A 13723-nucleotide genomic window follows, 5' to 3' on the forward strand; every position below is an offset into this window, starting at 1 on the left:
TTGTTTTAATTATCTGCTTTCGAAAAATAAAATTGCAAAACCATTGTGCTAAACCTGCTTTTACAAATTAGCAGTGTAATAAAAGTCTAGTTCATTGTTTTTTGAGGGTATATCTACCAAAATTTGATCAATTAAGACAATACTGGCAAATCTGGATTGGATTACCTTAGATTAAATAAAAGTTCTTTAAAACTGTAGTTTTCGACAGCCAGTGTAATATAACTTTTAGATGTGGTTCTGCTTCACCACACCTGACGCAAATAATGAAGTCATCAGCAGGTCTCTGTAGAAGTTGACCGCACATGATGAGGCAATTCAGAAGTTTGAATCAGCTGTATTGAAACAGGGTTGCATCTAGAAATTGCATGATACCAACCTCCAAGGATGGGAGTTTAAGATATTCACTTAAAAATGAACCAGTATTAGCTTTATTTCACCAAATCTCCCAAAAAAACTGGAATTTAAATGCTGTGTTATGCATCTATATCAAGCCCAGCTCAACGAACGGGTCCAGCGTAGAACCAAGAAGTAAAAGAATCTCAGGGTCAAAAAATGGTGTCAAATTAACAATGCCAGAGTCATTTCAGAAACTCAATTTTTTCTCCACAAAAATGTATTTTCTTAGTACTCTAAATGTGGAAGATATAAAAAAAAATCAAACTCCATACTTGCCAAGTTAGTTAGGTATGACTAGACTCTACTACATAGGATGAGCTACTCATTTTTTAAAAGCATACCATGAAATGCATCAGCAATCTTCCCTTAAATAAATCAGAGGCAGCTTTTCTTTATTTTACCTTTGCTAACAGAACCTGTTAACTGAATTAATTAATTAACTCCAATTAACCGTTTGCTGTGAAACGACCCCATTAAACCCGTAACATGATTTTAGCTTGTTCAAGAGAATTCGCTGTTAACATTCCATGAAACATGAGGTCGCTGTGTGAGGTGCAAAGTGTGCCAGTGTTAAAGGTGGTAAGGGGGCAAATGTAGTCACACCTACAAACAGATTATCGAGCTTGTAAGTTTAATAAACAGTGTCATGGTCAATATGAGTAAGTTGTCACACTCTCTTATTCAAGCCTGCAGTGACTCATGGAGGGAGGAAGGCGGGATGGCAAAGACAGATGCAGAAATGAACATGTCCTTTGCATATTATCAGGTATAATAAACACCCACTAATACAGATGTCTGAAGGAGTAAAGGCTCCTTTGCTGCTTAGAGGTTTTATTCCCAATTGTACTCCTTTATATTACGGATTAATTAACATAAAAGCATCAAAAACAAATTTTAAATATCACTATAAAAAGAAAATCCTTAAAGCTATAAGCACACACGATAAGAACCATAACAATAGTTAAAAATTGAGATAAGAATAGTTAATAAGTTATACCAAACATGCAGCATTGTCATGGGAATTTTTCAATAAATGTCTGCTTTTATATTAGAAGACAATAAAGCAATTTAAGGGTGGCGGATTAATGAAGGATTTGTGCCTCTCACCTTACAAGGTAGCTCTTGAGTCCACCACTGTATGTGATCACAAGAAGCTCTGCTGACCACTGAGCACTTGCCGTGTACTCCAAGAAGATCAGTCCTGCGACTGCACAGCTGAAATCTCCAGGAAAACTCACCACCTGGATCAGAAAACAGTAAGTCGGAGAGACGGTGCAAAAATAAGTGGTGCAACTTCTATTCAATTTTTTTTAAAAGAGGGAGTAAAAACAATTATCACTTTGTAACCCACCAAGTGTTTTGAACTAAACAGATGTGACATGCAAGAAATGAGCATAAAATAGGCAGTCTGAAGATGAAGAAAGTAATGATGAGACAGGCGAGCCAAGCAAACAGAAGATAAGTGACAAAGTTAAAGAGACAGAAAGCCAGGGAGATGAGGGGGAAGGAGGACAGACGTGCACATGAAATTTTTTTTTTTTTCTGCACATGCACACTTTCTGTCAAATTGACTTTTTTATCATTCCCCCCCAGAAATAGCAGCAAGTCAGTAGTGTGTGCACTTAACGGTGACAAACAGGAGGAAGAGCGAAGCAGAGCTGAGGGGAGCTGATGTAAGTGTGCGAGCACACTCACTGTCGGCACACAACAAAGCAGCAGTGCACTAAAGGAGCGAGGATCAGAGACTTTCTAAGGTAAGTGTGGCTGGGGAGAAGGACGAGAGTCTGCACTCGCCGTCTGCCAGCGCCATCAGAGCAGTGGAGGGAATGATGGACAGAAATGCAGGAATAATAATATATTGAACACAGAGGACATTAAATGAGGCAAGGATGGAAGATGGACTTGATGGGAGCATGGGGAGAGACACTGACACAGACATGCACGGATGAGAGAAATGTGACAGCAGAGACATGAGGAGAAGACTGGGAGAGTAAGCTGTGAAAAATTTAAAGATGGGAGCTGATGAAGATGGGATTAAAAGGAGGAATTGGACAGTAAGAGCAGAGAAGAAGGAGAAGAGGAAGAAGGAGCAACAGACAATGAACTAAAAAGCCCCCATGACAGACTAAAGGAGTGCAGAGGGTGTCTGACAAGCAAACATGTACTTCAAGACGTGACAGGCAGCTCAAAGTGCTTCACAGAGCAGGAGTACAAGTCTCGCCTGACTTGTCTTGTTGGATGTCTGAATCCTCATAACCATCTTACTGTACTCTTACAAGTAGAGCTGCACTGATTGTAGTTTAGGACAATTCTGATACATGATTTTTCAAAAGTATTCACATCCAGACTCTGATATTAGCCAAGTTCTCTGAAAGAACCATACCATATATGTTTTTTTCCCATTATCTCTGATTGAATTTACAAAAATAACTGTTAAGTAATAATATGCATTTCTAGGCCAATGCCGGTTTGTCTTTTTCTTTGAAGACTTAAGAACTTTTTATATTCAATAACATATCACATGTACAGGCATTGCAAATTAATGAGGACTCAGTAAATATTTTTACATTTTTACATCAAAACATAATGTCAGGAAATGTCAGGTATAATTTAAACCCGACCTTAAAACACCCTTCAGGTTTTCCTAACATATCTGGACATTTAGTATATTTTTTAGCATCACTTCCAAGTAATATAGATCAACTTTACACTGAGAAAGACTTCTGCAAAATGTGGTAATGCATTATCCAAGACTCCTCCACATTTTTGCCCACCTTAACCAACCTGGCTAAAATTACACACAGGCATGTCACATCAGCTGAACACAAAATCACAGCTTCTGAGCATAAAGAAATGAAAAGTTCATATATAAAACACAAATTCAAAGATCTCACAGCTGAAAGTGAAAAGTGGTTGAAACCTTCTTCAGTCTGTGGTTACGGATTGGCATAAGGTTACAAGAACCATTTCACATAAATTATTTCAACCAAAGCAGGCCACATTGACTATTAAGAGGGTGTCATTTTTTTTAATCAAAAGACCTTTTTTAGAATAAGTAACAAAATATTTGTATTTAAGTATTTAAATATTTTTTCCAGAAACTTATAGAGTATTAATGTATGTTCTTGACCTAAAATAACAAAAATAAAAGTATATCAAAGTATGTTTTTGATGCTTTTGTAGGCTGAAAATCAAAGGAATTTTTTGTTTTCTTCATAGTAAAAAAAGGAAAAATACAACACAGGGAGCATAAGAGTGATTTTCAGATGATATCAAACAGCTTGGATAAGCATGATTACCGGAGGAATGACAAAAAGTTCGCTGCCAATGAGGTCAAAAAGGCGAACAGTGCCTGTGCTGTCCGCATATGCCAACAGAGTGCAGTCGTAGCTCCACGCCACCTTTCGCCACTGAGGGTTGGGGTCCTTTGGCACTGTGGCAAAATGGTAAGAAATGAATAATTAATCCCAAAGTGATCAAATTTCAAGAATTAAAAGCTTTCAAATCAAGTCAGATGAGACAGCATTAGATTATACTTTCTATAATTAATGGTGCTAATGATTACAGATGGGAAATGAATGATAAATCAATGCTTCTAAAATTCCAAGACCAATTTATCTATAATAAATAGCACCGATAACAGCTCGGTGATTGTGTTTTAAAAAGGGAAACACTTATATGCTTTCAAGCTTAAAGCAAGGAGAGAGAAAGTGAAAGAGGTTGGAGGACAGGGAAAAAAGGTGGGAGGAGAACAGGCATCATAAATTCAGCTTTTACTGAAGTATAGGCTACTGTTTTAGGAATGTGCTGGCTCAGCAGAGCTGCGAGGGTAACCATATCGCAATGATGAAGCACATCCGTGCCTGCTGGCATGTGCTCAAGGCTCCACTGTCATCCTTCCTTTTGACAGAGGAACCAGGTCGGGCTGGCAGGCCCCAGGCACAGGACCTGCTTTGAATGCTTAGTTGGGGGGTCAGAGGGGAGGTGGGTTAAATAAAGTGAGACCTGCATAAACCAAGCTGGTTTACTACAATCTTTTTTTTTTTTTTGTGGACAACAGCAATGTGTCCAAAACATGTCATTCTGAAAAGGCAAGTTATGTTTTTCTGTGGTTGATATCCCATAACAGAGCTCCCAGCATCTATTGGTCTGAAATTCTTGGCCGTGTAATGCTGCTGCAACCCCTGGTGGGCAATAGCCCTAACGAACGGGGGCGTTGGATATTGTATGACTGGAATTTTAAATGAAGAACAAAAGAGAAAAAGTGGGAGGCGAGGCAGATAAAGAGAGGATAGGAGAAGCTGGGGACGAGACAATGAATGAGACACAAAGATTAAAAACACAATGACTGCTCACATTTTAGGGCCATCGGATGAGGAGTGCATTAGGAGGCAGACAACTTATCAGACTTCAGATAGTGAGATTACAGGGAGGCTATAAAGTTCTGTCTTCCTCTTGTTCTTTTGCATCTTTATATTTAAATCTCTTTTTTTATTACATCCCTCACAAAGCTATCTTTTCTACCATTATGAACTGTGGACAACAACACTGTGGGCTCCATTTCCACATACATGTTTTTTTATGAGGGAACAAGAAAATTAGATGCTATGTGTCTTCAATTTGTTTCCGCCCCCACCGCAAGAGAAAGTGGAGGCAGAAGCATTACACCCAATGACCCAACAGAAGCCTTCTATCTGAAGCCTTGGAGATGCATTTATCAGAGCTCAACACTTATGAATTATGCACAGAGGTTTTGAGACAACTCTGCTGTAACAGAGGCAGACAAGAGGGGGGAGGGGCAAGGGGGAGAGGTGATACATAGGTGTGGATGCAATGAGCGGACACGAGAACATATGCGCGCTCACACACACGTTCATGCTCATCCATTAAGAGAAAATGCCATTAAAAGCAGGATCACAGTGAAATCCATTAGAACAAATCTCCGTGAAGTGAAATGAAGTATGAAAAAAATGGAAAAGAGAGATGAAATGGAGAGGAAAGGGGGAAAAAAAGAGGGAGGGAGGGAAGGGTTTACACGCGCCCAGGGGCCACTGTTATCCACACTATGAACCATTAGGAACAACGGATCACAATGACGGCTAGCCAGAGCAGAACGGAAGACCGAGGGGAAGGGAGGGATGACAAAAATAAAGCTAAAGAAAATGACATAGAATAAGAAAAGCAGTGGAGGTGCTGCTGAACCCACACAGGTTTCACTCTTCATCTTTTACCTCCACCTGCTTTGCATAGGTACTGCAAAACCTCTACTTAATAGAGGTTTTATGCAACACTTAAATGTTTCAGTTCCAACTAATTTTAATATGAGGCAAAGGTAACCTAAGTATATTATTTATTAAGGGAAAAATAGCTGCACGGATGAATTGACTGATCAAGTACAGCCAAGGTCTGATGACTGCCTGACCTGTAGAATCAGGAGTTTACTTGAAAAAAGGATCTAAGATCTACAGATCAGTTTTAGAATGACAGCCTGAGAGTCAATCCTTTATAAATCTTTCAGAGAGTCCTTATATTGCTTCTTTGTCATCTTTGAGTGTGTAGGTATGGATGTATGGATGTATATACTTAGACATATGTAAACCCAGACAAAAGTAATTAACCTGATTATTTTTATTTTTGATTTGATTTATTAATGAGGGTCCATCTGAAAATATTATATGAGTTTATGGGGTAGAAGTTCATAAGTGTCTTACTTCTTCCAACTCCTTTTTGAGCATGTTAAAATTACGGTATGTATGTAAAAAAATATGTGTATTTTTGCCTTCCTTGTTCTTGTGCATGATTTTATACTACCATCATGTTCGAAATAAATAAATAAATACATTTGTTACAAGTTTATAAATGTATTCTCTTTGGACTTTTATGTAATAGAGCCTAAGAGTTGCTGTCATAATGTTTCTTATATTGGCACATATGTGGTTGTGTTCTTACACAGGTCCAAAAGCAAAGAAATAGAGAATTGTGTGAAATGTCTACTTGTAACATACACAAAACATATGAATCATTTATGAGGCGAAGGGCGAAGGGTTATCCAACAGATAATGCATATGGATTGGAAAGACAGACTGAAGAACTCTGTACATTAACCTAAGTACAGAGTTCATTACTTTTCACAGTGATGTCACCATTTTACTTTTTGGAGTACTTCATGGTCTATAACCGTATGAGGATGTAAGTTCAATGGTTGACACACTGTCCGCCAGCAACCCCAAGTGGTAAAATAAGTATTAGCTGAATTATTCAGAAAATAAGGCCAGGTCGCATCTCATGTCAAACACTCCAAGCACTTGGCACGCTGGGATGAGGGAATTTTCAACACAGCCAACTGCATAATGCAGCAGAAGATGAATTAACATTATAAAGTTATTGCTCCAACATCTGAGTTGCATTTATGTTAATTGAATAGAAAGTGGAGTTATTCCATATACTGGGCATCTTTAGGTTCCAAAAATTCATGCCTAGAGCCATGCAGTATATTAAATCAATGCCCACTAGGATTCAGGGGTCAAGACACTGAAGTCCATGCAGAATGCTATGAGCATGGAGATCACAGAAAAAGGAGAAAGAGGAAAAGGTGGATTGTATTGTAATGCTCAACAAAAGCAAGTATGTTATCCTAGTATGTTGCTGCATCTTTTAACATGTCCAAATGTGGCAGCGTTTTGTTTGACATGCAAGGCTGGGATGCAATGGTATAACATGAGCAGTTATTTTATTCTGTACAGATTTATATTTCATTAAAGAAAAACAAAGGAACAATCCATTTACTAGCAGGTGATGGGGCTGATTAGACACTCAAAAACAATTTGCCTTCATAATGTTAGATATGCTAAATCAATTACAATTATGGAGGAAATCAAGTTGGGAGCACTCAAAGTTGTTTTGTCCACCAGGGAATAAAAGATACTTCAATGCTCTACAGAATCTGCTGCAGAATCTCTGACCGTAATCTTTGCACTTTAAAGAGAAAATATGACCCAGTTTTGTATGATATTCAAATCCTGCAACATTCCAGACAAGTAGCGCTGTGCAATGTTTATATCTATAAAACATAAGAAGCAGTACAGCAGAAAAGTTTTAGATCTCCCTGCTAGTCTATTTGTATTAATCTCACTATGTTATTATGGATAGCAATTTAAATAGTAAAAGTGATTGTCTTGGCTGTTGTTCATCAGTCTAGCCCAGTCGCTCACTTTGTTTTCATAGTTATTTTTCTTTAAAGCAGACTCAAATCAGACAAGTACGGACAGATAGGCACTCCTTAACTCCTAATATCAAAACACACTATTTTTATAACTTGGCTCAGTTTTAGGAAAGCTTTCAAAGTGTCCTTGATCAACATTTCTCTTTGAGATGCTTTTTTTTTTAATACAGCAATTATTAAGAAGAAATTCGACATAAAACAATTTATGATTTGAGTTGTTTAACAAATAATCTACATTTTTATCATTTGCTTTCTGAGTAAAAGTAAATTATGATTACTTTTTCATCAGAACTAATAACTAATGTTTTGACACATTAAAAATCATTAGCACTAAATTATTGTTTTAATTATAAATCTGAAACTCTGTAATATATTCTGAATATCTCCAGTATTTTTTTATTCATTTCTTACTAAGGTCCAGGGCTGGAAAAGTGAGGGTGATTTACTGCTATTAGGCAGTAGTGCTGTAATTTATGCAAGTAATATGTATTCAAGAGCTTGCTGAGGTCAACAAAAAGCTAATAACTTAAATGCTCCTAATCTGATTGGATCTGGGTCATTGCTGCTTGCTGATATGCAATTCCTTGGTGTCACTGCTGTGGCAATTTATTCACAAGCACTGAATTTAAACCTACAGCAACACAAAGTAGAAACACATGAACCACACCAACCTAAGTTCTTTACAAAGCAAAGAGGTGTTTACTGTGTTATGAGGATTTTGCTTTCAATTAACATAAACTAAAACCACAAAATGAGCAGAACTTACCCTGGCATTTTCCAATGACAGAGCCAAAGTCATCTCTCGCAGATCTGAGGAGAAAATGCATACATAATCAAAAACTGTAAAGAAGGTGAGTTTACTCTGAATAACACGGACATGCAAGCACTTTACCAGGATCGGGAAGCCAATGACCCCAAATTATCCCAGTGGATTACAGATGTAAAACAAAAAACAGATTGCTGATCCACAACATGAGGTTCATTGTTTATTTTACAAATATGTTACTTAAAAATAAAAACACTTCTGCTTCTCCGTTAGCCAGACTGTGACTCTGTGTTTTCCATTTATATATCCTTACACATACTTACAGATCTCATTTTTCAGGTGAGGCTCCTTAAGTATGGGGAAAAGAATGAACCACCTTTTTACTGACATACAGTAAAACAGTTTAAATATATGTAGATTTTGCAAGTGTGACTTTTCAAACTGTTTTTTTTTTCAGGCAAACCAGCTTAGTTTAATCATCCCATTACAACAGTACGGTATGGTTTTGGTATTCTTAGTGTACAATTAAAAACTGGATATACCTGGAAATAACCACCACAACTATTCTCAGGAGAATATCCACTGATTGCTTCTTCTACCATTTAGACGGTCCAGTTTGAGGAAATGTTGCTTAATTGTTTCAAAAGAACTGAACAGCAGCAGTTAAAGGTGTGCTAAATTAACTCGAATGTTCTCCACTGAGACATTACATCGTTACTGACTGTACATGCTTTAACAAAACGGTTCTCCTTTCTCATGTGCAAGTTGAACCTGGAAGTCTTTCTAACAAAAATGTAATAAATCACCTCATTAATTAAAAAGGCTATATCGCTCTCACACAGGGCTTTAAAAGAGGAGATAGAGTTTTGTAATTACCTAATTTCCACACACTGATCTTGAACAACCGCCAATAGTTTGCCATTACTGTGGAGTAAAACAGAAGAGTGGTCAGGAATGAATGAGCAAAAGAAATGAGAGAGAGCAGAAGGACAAGGAAGTTAATGGAAAGGGGTAAACACTTGTCATTTTATTGTTACACATGAAATTACAAGCGGAAAATACAAAAAAAACAGACACGTTTTGTGTTTTATTGGAAAGAACAATGTGAAGATGGAAATAAAGTTGAGTGACTTGAAATGAATAAACATCCAGATAAGGTCATATCCAGAATGGTTTGGTTGAGTTATCAATTACCATTTGAAAACAGGTTTTTTATTGTTATTTGCAATGAAGACAAATTATTAGCTGAGCACATATGAGTCACATATTGATGACCAGAGAAAAAGAAAAGACAGAGTGCAAGACAGTGACTGTATGCTCCTGTTGTACCTTGAAAGAACCAGCTGCCAGTTGATTTGCTTATTTGCCAGTCGGACGAGACCAAGAGGCAGAGATGAGCTAGAGGGGCTGAGAAAAGAAAAAAAAATCTATTTCAAATTAATTATTTAACAAAGTTCTTTTTTTTTTGCAATGCTAGGATTTTTGATACCTGCCACTCCTCCCCCTAAAAAAGGTTTAAACACAAAAACTATTTGTCTTTATTAGTTTGTCTTTGTTCGTTTATTAGAAATTCTCATAGTATGATAACATTGAGGAAAAATGTCATGCTTTCATCTCATCGTATTATGTTATGTAACATTATATTATATTTATTTAATGGGCTGGTTCTCTTTTGTTTTCACACAATAATTATTTTATGGAGACTAGAAATCTTTCCAGACAGCCAATGCTATCTTCTTTAATGCTATCTTCTTTGAAATGCACATCTCCAGTCAGCTGGCAACAGGTGGGTGATAGGCAGTGCTCCATTATTTTAAGCTTCATTCTAGTCACTCTAGCACCTTCTCTGGTATCTAATTATAAGGACATAAACAAGTAAAAACAGCATCCCAAGCTTAAACAACAAGTTTACATACACCAAATTAAACATGCCTTCTTTCTTCACTTTATGAAGTTAAATCATGCCAAAACTGTTCTTGAATATTCAATTAGAACTACCAAAGCTCTCTCTATTTGTTAAATATTAAAAAAGGACTATAAATTCTCAGTTTGCCTTGATACTAATAATCAGCAGGTGCTTTTTGTCCAAATTTGTAAAAAATAAAAAATTCAACAAATAATTTATTTTAACTATTCAACATAGTTACCAAGAAAATGTGTTATTTTTGAAAATAAAATATTTTCCTTTCTGCAAGTGACTGAATTTGATTGGCTTAAGCCACCCATATGTTTTAATGCTCTTTGAAGTAAATCATTAAATTGGTTTACTTCAAAGTGGTAGCCAAGTCTGAAGATATGGCGACTGCACCCCTGAAAGCACACATGCTGCCAACAAATTATTACCATCCTACAATCCAAATTCACTCCTCCTGGTTGTATTTTTCTTTCAACGAATGAAGGTTATTAACTCAACTGTCAAAGATGCTAATTTATGTAGTGGATGTAGCAATATCAGCACTCAAAAAGGCAAACGACTGTAAAAGCTTAACTGAACTGAGTGTAAAAGTAATTATTTTTTCCTGCTCAGTAGCAAAAAGAAATGTCATATAAAATGTACTGAATACAATTAATTAAAAACATGGAAATTAAATCTAAAATTAAATACTTTATCATTATCACTCTGGCAACAATCCAATTATAAAAATGATTTATTTTTTAATACAACTGCTTTTTATTTCTGGGTCTCACATTTCATGACAGCCTTTGAGTCTGCCGATCATCTCTCACCTTGTTCACAGAAAAAGTAAGGTAAAAAGTTTATAGATTATAAAAAACTCTGGACATTTCACTTAAAATAAAAAAAGACTTATGTAGCTTGAAGAGTTGTTAAATATTTAATGCGGTTATTGATGGTGTTAGCTAGCCCCCTGCTGGGAGGATAAGAAGGCCTCGAGGCTAAAGCATTACAAAGCTCACTGCTTTAAAGACTGATGGCTGCTTTAATGTATTCCAGCAGGCAGTGTGCAGGATGGAAGGAGTGGCTTTGGTGAGAATTTTCTGAATTCCACTGTTAATGATGGTGGAAGTACAAATATGAATGTCTCAATTAGACTGGATATTTATATTGAACAAAATGTACATAAATTTAAGCCTCCAAGAAGCTAGCTCAAAGTTTAATGTATACTGACTGCTTTGATTCTGAAAGCAGTCGTAATCAAAGCAGACAAAAAGTAGACAAAAACATATGCAAATGTTAAATATTTATTCTTCTAAAATTCTACATTTCTAATGTTGCCACAGTAGATTAAAGGATTTCTCAAACATGCATGAAAAAAATCAGGGCAACACTCAAAAAAGCCCATTTTACATAATAATGCCCCTTTAATGAGATGAATACTCGCACTTATCTATTTAAGCATTTGCCAATTTTATTTATTTTTATGGTGTTGATTGTTGGTTTTATAAATTTCTGCTAAAGCTTTCAATAAATATATTAATTCAATTATAAAAAGACATTCTTTACAGGAGGACTAGCAAATATGCAGTTAAAATAATGACAGAGTGTTTCATTGTTACAATAACAAACTTACCTATACCACAGATAGTGAAGGAGCAATCGGAACGGTCCTGAGGGAGATTTATGAAAGTTAGCGAGTTAAATTTGACATTTCAGTAAATACACCCAGTCCTAGTAAATGAATTAGTTTGTCATATTTTTAGTTCAACTTCAAACAGCCCTGCAGACAAAGAAACCTATTTTAGGAGTTTGGATCCTTTGGCATTACATGCAATGTCTACAATGCATGCAATGTTCAGATTGTATGTATAGTGGCATAATACCAGTATTTGGTATCATACTTCAGTATGTTAAACTTTTTCCAATTTTATTTATTGTTTATTTTTATGGTGTTTGTTAGTTTTGTAAATTCCTGTTAATGCTTTGAATACCTATATTAATTCAACAATAAAAAGCCATTTAGTGAATGAATGTCTTTCGAACAAAACATACATAAATTTAAGTCTGAAGTACATATTTTTGGTATTATACAATAGTATCATATCAAATACTGAAGTATTTTGTATTATGGGATTGATTGTATTGCACCTTGATACAATCAAGGAGAAATAAATGTGGGACTAAAGTTAATCTCAATATTATAAAATAAACTAGAATAAAAGCATTTACATTAAAATAAACTACAATAAATGCATTTAAATGATTGTGATACTGAAGTCCATACAAAACAAGTCTGTAAAGCACACATGGGTTGAAGATTTGAAAAAAAGAAGAGCAACCTTAAATAAACCAACAAACAAAAGCATTTTACAGTTGAAGTATATAGCAGCTGGAAAAAGCTCACATTAAACATTGAGCATTTTATTCTAGCATATGAAAATGCTTTCCTCAAGACAAAAAATTTCAAACTACAGTTCAATGCCCTGCAATATTCAGATGCATCAACCCTGATACAAATTTCCAGTTGGTGGATATACTATTCATTATCTGGCTCTATGTTTTTGATTATTCCAAAGCATAAGAACAATAAAACTTTTTAAAATATTAGTTGTTGTTGGGGTTTTTTGCAACCAATGTCATTATTTCAACATCCAAGAAAGATTTTCTAATACTGTGCAATCATATGCCTTTTATTGGACTTTAATATGAATCTTTGAGCATCCGTAAGTTGTTGTTGTGCTTTAGGTAGAACACCCAAGTCATCTATTAAAAACTTGAGTGTTTGCTCATAGGGGGGTGGAAATATACAAACAAACAAAACAACTTTTAAGGTTAACAGCTTTAAGTGAAAGCTGTTAACCTTATTTTTGTGGACGTTAAACAAACTTAAACAACATAAAGCAGAACTCACCTGTTACCGCTTTTGCAATTACTGACGTGCTGTACTCCTTGATGCCCCGTAACTGTAAAAGATAGGAGAAATAAATGTGGGACTAAGGCTACACAGGACAATTCCTGTTATAAAGATGTAAATAAAAGCAAAAGTAGGTACATAACGTATACGAATTTTTATTACGAGTTCAATGTTAAAATGTGTTCAAGTTCATACAAATGTGTATACATATTTTATCATTTAACTGAATGGAATATGTACAGATTCTTTTGAAATTTGCTAACAGTGAGTTTAAAAGTCTGTAGGAAAAGTACCATTTCCTTTTTTACATATATAATAATTTTACTACACTCATTGAACAGGAATTAGACACATATAAACTTAATTAATATTAAAATTGCACAATTGGAGTAGAACTTGTCCAATGTTTCTACTACGTGGCTTTGCGAAGCTGGCATGGTCCAGTTCACTTTCTCGTCCTTTCTTAACAATTATTCTTTTAAAAAGACAATGGCGAACCTAACAACACTAACCAAATGTCTGGGTGAC

At 35.7% G+C, this 13723-nt stretch overlaps 1 protein-coding gene across 1 annotated transcript in view; it reads right to left on the reverse strand.

Annotated features, from left to right (window-relative positions):
• nbas (neuroblastoma amplified sequence) overlaps nucleotides 1-13723 on the reverse strand; it is a 163040-nt gene that overhangs the window by 149213 nt on the left and 104 nt on the right. Inside the window, exons 2-8 of the mRNA XM_014469212.2 lie at nucleotides 13193-13244; nucleotides 11915-11951; nucleotides 9714-9791; nucleotides 9261-9308; nucleotides 8385-8428; nucleotides 3696-3829; nucleotides 1504-1637 (exon numbers count right to left, since the gene is read on the reverse strand). Of these exons, the coding sequence (XP_014324698.1) occupies nucleotides 1504-1637; nucleotides 3696-3829; nucleotides 8385-8428; nucleotides 9261-9308; nucleotides 9714-9791; nucleotides 11915-11951; nucleotides 13193-13244 (527 nt within the window). The remainder of the gene's footprint in view (nucleotides 1-1503; nucleotides 1638-3695; nucleotides 3830-8384; nucleotides 8429-9260; nucleotides 9309-9713; nucleotides 9792-11914; nucleotides 11952-13192; nucleotides 13245-13723) is intronic.

Source organism: Xiphophorus maculatus, chromosome 15 (genome assembly GCF_002775205.1).
Source record: "Xiphophorus maculatus strain JP 163 A chromosome 15, X_maculatus-5.0-male, whole genome shotgun sequence".
Classification (NCBI taxonomy): domain Eukaryota; kingdom Metazoa; phylum Chordata; class Actinopteri; order Cyprinodontiformes; family Poeciliidae; genus Xiphophorus; species Xiphophorus maculatus.